The sequence below is a fragment of the Hordeum vulgare genome, chromosome 7H, assembly GCF_904849725.1.
Source record: "Hordeum vulgare subsp. vulgare chromosome 7H, MorexV3_pseudomolecules_assembly, whole genome shotgun sequence".
NCBI classification, from domain to species: Eukaryota; Viridiplantae; Streptophyta; class Magnoliopsida; order Poales; family Poaceae; genus Hordeum; species Hordeum vulgare.
The window spans coordinates 152,498,404-152,504,102 of NC_058524.1; the positions used below are offsets into that span (position 1 = coordinate 152,498,404).

General features: G+C 40.4%; 1 protein-coding gene across 1 annotated transcript; it reads left to right on the forward strand.

The window, feature by feature from the left end:
• The first annotated feature begins 1,602 nt into the window (after positions 1-1,602).
• Positions 1,603-5,494, forward strand: LOC123411550 (putative protein tag-278). The gene is made up of 13 exons (XM_045104515.1): positions 1,603-1,728; positions 1,821-1,865; positions 1,976-2,074; positions 2,336-2,446; positions 2,900-3,074; positions 3,167-3,223; positions 3,349-3,485; positions 3,577-3,636; positions 3,721-3,798; positions 3,885-4,002; positions 4,620-4,693; positions 4,795-4,878; positions 5,012-5,494. Exons 1-13 carry the CDS (start codon positions 1,651-1,653, stop codon positions 5,075-5,077), a joined length of 1,182 nt encoding a protein of 393 aa, XP_044960450.1. The 5' UTR covers positions 1,603-1,650; the 3' UTR covers positions 5,078-5,494.
• The last annotated feature ends 205 nt before the right edge of the window (positions 5,495-5,699 follow it).

Genomic DNA, 5,699 nt, shown 5'->3' on the forward strand with positions numbered 1-5,699 from the left:
GTAATTTGAATTTTTTAGGACAAAACTCGCTCATTATTAATTAATATTCATATGGATACAATTGAGATCAGTGGGTTGGAGAAGCCAAAGATGTCTACCCAGCCAAACTAAAAGCGAATTTTGCAAGGCTATAAGCCTCGATATTAGTAGGAACTTGAAGACGTACGAGCAGGACTCAAACCCAGCGGCAGCTTCTTTGATTTTTCCTTGATAATCGTATCATGCAGTCCATATGAATCATTCAAGATATCATTCACTACTTCCTTGCAGTTAGATGAGATAACCACTCTTTTAAGATTGAGATCTGTAGGCAGGACAATAGCTTCATGGCAGGCGATCTCTTCCAACATAGCAGAGTCCCTAATTCCATCTGATTTAAGAGTCGAAGCACCGAAATGATACCACTCAAAGGAATCCCTACACATAGCCGACAAGGAACCATCGCAGCAACCCGAGACACTGCACCATCTACTCGCAGCTTAGATACACTAGGTGTATGAGGGAGTCACTGGCGGAGATAGAGGGTGGACGGGATGGGCCGCGATCCATCCTGTGATTTTTACAATAGCTTTATATCATAATTTTTTTTAAAAATATTATGAAAAAATAACTTCAATGAGCAGTTGTACTATTGGTCCATCATGACCCATTAGGCTAGATCCGCTACTGGAGGGAGCCACCTGACAGATGCAGTGAATGATAGTAATGAGCCTATATGAGAGGGGGAGCTTTCCAAACCGGTTGAAGGAGATCATTATCCAGATAGTAACAAGCAGCGACAAATCTTGGAAGAAAGTAAAGGGAGGGCTCAAAGTTAAATATGTGTATAAAAAGTCACAAACTCTCAATTCTTTGGTTCAAATAAGGTCCAAATTTCTATAAAATAGTACTAATTTATCTTTTCCAATTTTTGGAGAGGGGCTTGAGCCTATTGAAGCCCCCTTGCTAGATTCGCTACTGGGAACGAGGCTTAGTAAACAAACACTCAAAAACCTGAATCCATCACAACTCTCCATGCCCGACGAGCTAGAAGAGTTAAGTTAAACAATTCAATATCATCGAAACCAAACCCATCACGATTCTTGGGTCTAGCCATTATCTTTCATGGATTCAACTCCTTCTCTCACCTTATTTACTGCTCCATCAAAACTTAGGAATTACTTCCTCCGTTCCTAAATATAAGTCTTTAAAGAGGTTTCATTAGTGGATTACATACGGATGTATATAGACATATTTTATAATGTAGATTCACTCATTTTGCTCCGTATGTAGACTCCTAATGAAATATCTTAAAAGACTTATATTTAGAAACGGAGGGAGTAAATAGTTAATGTGTTGGCAAAGGCCGCGTGAAAACATAAACCATGACACTTATTTTGAATTAATCTCAGTTCAAAACATTTATTTTGAATCAGGGGGAGTATTTTAATACCGGGCTCCTCGAGCCCGACCACCATTCGCACTTTTCGCTGATCTTCGTTCCTACAAGATCGGACGAGTAGCCTGATTTCAATCCTACGGCCAGCGACTTGTCCGATAGGAAGCACAGGTCACTGGTCCGATCCCTAGCGCTTCCCTAGCAACCGTGGGTTTCACCGGAGTAACCGAGCGGAAGAGAAACGGGGTTCTGTCTGGCCGAGTGTGGACGCGATGGAGGCGGAGGCGGCGGCGCTTTCGCAGCTGCAGCTGCAGCTCCTTGCCCTCGTCTCCGACCTCCGGCTCACCCGCGTGAGTCACCGAACCAGTTTCTAGACCTTCCAGAGCCCTCCCAGGTCCTAACTCTCCCCCCCTCTTCCTTCTCTCCCCCCGTCCGTTCGCAGGAGCGGGAGCGGGCCGCGCGGGAGGAGCTCCGCGCATCCAGCGAGGTCTGCCGCCCACGATTCGATAGGAGTTGGACCTCTCATGGCTTTCTGGCGGTTATGGGAGGGATGTTTTTCTAACGGGATTTTGGGTGGGAACGGGATGAATTGTGCAGAGGTGGAAGGCGACGGAGGAGGAGCGCAGGAGGGAGGCTCGGGAGCTGCGAGCAGAGTCGGCGGCGCGGGACGACGCGCTGCAAAGGCTCGAGTCCAGGGTTCGTGCCCCCCTTTTGCCCCCATTATCACCGTTTGGCCCGTCCAGTAGAGATTATCCTGGTTACTGCACTGTTGCTGTGTTTGGGGCAATTTAAACTATACATTTTATCACAAATTTAGATCCGAGGAATACTGATTAGACATAAGCAACACTGTTCTTGAATCCCCATGATGCAGTTGTAGTGAATTTCTGAATCCTTCCCTTGTACGCGATTAATGCCTGTCAGGCTGGGAGTCATTGCGATTTTTTTGCTATACAGGTAAAGTGCCTTGAAAACGAAAATGAGCTGCTGGAAAGAAACGAAAAGGACTTGAAAGAAAACATAGAGAGACTGCTTCAATCAAGGGAGGCATTCATGAGACAGTACGAGGCATGTGTCGACCTGAATGTTTGCCCCTTCTTTTGGGCTATTGTTACTGCTGAGTTGAATTTGCTGCATTGTATTCTCCCAGTGTAAAACTTCCCTGAACTTAAAGCCTGTGTAATAATACTCACATGCTCATGCAAAGGCTTCGTTCAGATATTTATCTTAAGATTTCTTTTACCAACATCATGTATATGGATAACTTCTGGGAGTGTAAAATGATAGATGTACCACTTTCCTTCATTTTATTTAGCAGCTATAATATGCCCTTCTGTACACTGCGGTCATCTCCTTACTGTTAGAAGATTTGTATTGTGCACACACTTCTATAAATGTAATACCATTTCAATTTGCGGATGCCACATTACTTTTGCATGTATGAAGAATATAGGCTTAAATTTTGAACTGTTTATGGAAGCAATCTGATGTTTGACTCATGATATCATGTTTGATAGGCAGGACTCTGCTTGTTCTTTGCAATGGACCATCCAGATGAGGGATAAACAGATTACTGTAATTTCAGAAAAGCTGAATTCCCATCTGGCTTTGTTTAATTCAGTAGGAAAGGAAGTTGCAGCGGTAAAACAAGTACTAGGTGATGTGGAATGTCTAGTTGGTGAGAAGGAAAATGTAGGTATGAGCGCATATGTAAATTTATTATCCTAATATTGTTTCAATTCCATTGCTTATGTAATATTAATGCTCTCCCTTACATTACTGTTTCAGTCTCTGATTTAAAGTGTAAGGTCCAAAGGATTTCTGTACTTGAGAAAGATTTTGTTGGTACGGTTGTTTCTTGTAATATGCCTTTTTTAGTTTCAGATCATTATCTTACAGTGATAATGGTTATCATGTATATGGAGAATCTTTGTGTAATATGTTCTCATTCTGGTGTTTCATTTATGCAGAGAAACTTAGTTTCTTGGGAGATAAAATTACTAGTTACCAGCTTGAACTTCGGAATAGGGCGAGGATCATATATGGATTGAAGGAGCAACTTGATGCTGAGAAGCTTCAAAACAATTTCCATCCCCAGCTAGAAGAAATATCCATACTAAGTTGAAAGCATTGCACATATTCATTCTTACTTTCTATGGATTTCATCCCGTTTCTTGCTTTTCCATTAACGTTCTTACCTTAAGAAATCTCTGCTGGTGAAGGATGAAATTATCGAGAGGCTGATTTCAGATAAGCAGGTCGTTCTGTTAAGATGTTCATAGTTTTCCGATTGTCTCTGGAACTCTGAAAACTCAAATCAATCTAGTCTGTTCTTTATACAGGAAATGCTTAAGGAGCTTCATAACATGGAAACTGCTCTACAGAAATTTCAAGACATATTCAGCAGGCTTGGGCATGAGGTAAGACACAAATGGCATTCACCCATTTATGCATTTCTTGTAATCAGTCTTGCAATTCTTAGCTACTTGTCCTGACTATATGATAGGAAATGAAAAGTTCTCTGCCAGTTTGCGAAAGTCAGGATTGTAAAAGAAATAGCATTCCAGGTAGTCAAGTTGATCTGCCTAATGAGGATAGGATGATACCCATAATTGATGAAACAGGTAAATCTTCAATTTTAATGATCTCCCTGTTACACTGATCATACAAGGTTGTCTGACACATTTTCATAAAGATACTAAGGACATCTTGGAATGTAATCCCTCCGTTCCAAAATACTTGAAGTTCTAGGTTTATTCTAAGTCAAACTTCTTTAGTTTGACCATGTATATAGAAAAATATATTAACATCTACAATGTTGAAAATATTATGAAAATATATTTTATGCTTAATCTAATGAAGCTGATTTGGTGTTGTAGATGTTGGTATATTTTTCAGTAGAATTGGTCAAACTTAAAGATGTTTGACTTAGGACAAACCTAGATATTCGAGTTTTTTTTCAAAGGGAGTACTGATCTGTGAACTGAAATGTTATGTTCTTCCTGTCAATTCTGCACTTCCTTTCTGCCAAGTGTTAAGTTCTAATCATAGTCCATGAAGCTGCAGACTACAATATGTTATTTCCAACCACATAAAAATTTGTCCTTGGACAGAAAACATCATAGAAATTTATCAAGTCATATATCTGCAAATGCCCATGGATGTTTCAGGTGTCCATGGCATGCTTCATTCATGAAATATGAATGCTGTCAAATCACATGTTTTTTAATCTCTTCTACAGCCAATGCAAATGCAGAATGTAAGCCGGGAATTGACACTGGCAGCAATCAAGTACAAAGCCCACCATCCCTTAAGGTAAGTAGCTATTTGATTCTGTCGATTCTCTAGCACGGTGCAACCTTGCTCTAGCTCTACACCCACATCGATAAAGCCACTTATCTCTTGTATGCATGCAGCATTATGCCTTGCCATGTTCAGAACCTGTAGCTGCAAATATTGAAAAACCTGAGTGCCCTCCTGAATCGGAAGACATTGAGATGGTATGATGAGCTGTACACACCATGTTTTCGGGCACTATTCGATGGAGGAATTGCTTCTTATTTCCAATTTAGATAAATTGGATTTCTTGTATTAATGGTTATATGCTCGTTCATTTCACTTTGCTGCTTACAGGGCACATCTCCCGAACACCAAACCCATTCCGCGAATCCAGACCCTGACATAGAAAATCAGTCCTGAGCACGATCAGGTCCCTCGTAGACCACGAGTACAGAGCTGCCAATTGCCTATATCCAGCGTCACTGCTCATGCCTTCTTTTCATAGTTGAGTCCTTGCTTGTGCATGATGCTAGTTAGACACAAAAGGTGGAGTTGATGGAGGGTTTCTTCGTAATTCATCTTCTAAAGTTATTAGGCAGTGTGCACTAGTATATCTTGAGCTTTATCTAATGATATTTAATACTTCCTCCGTCCCAAAATAAGTGATTTAAAAATGACTCAGTTTTGTACTAACTTTAGTACAAAATTGAGTCACTTATTTTGGAACAGAGGGAATATATGTTTAGATATAGTAGTCCCAGTGTGTTGTGTCTAAACCAACAACATTTAATGTCTTTTGTAAGAGAAAGTTATGAGATGTCTTGGATTTGGTGCTAAGATCTATATCAAGGTTAGAGTAAGTATAGTAGTGGGCTATAAGGCCCTTTCCAATGCTTCACGGTGTAGAGGTGCTAAGGTTGTCCATAATAAGAGTATCATAGATAGTATCATGCATGTCAACTAAACAATTTTAATGAGGTGACATATAATTAAATCAATAAAGGAAGGATTGACTATTATATTAAATGATGTGCTATTATGT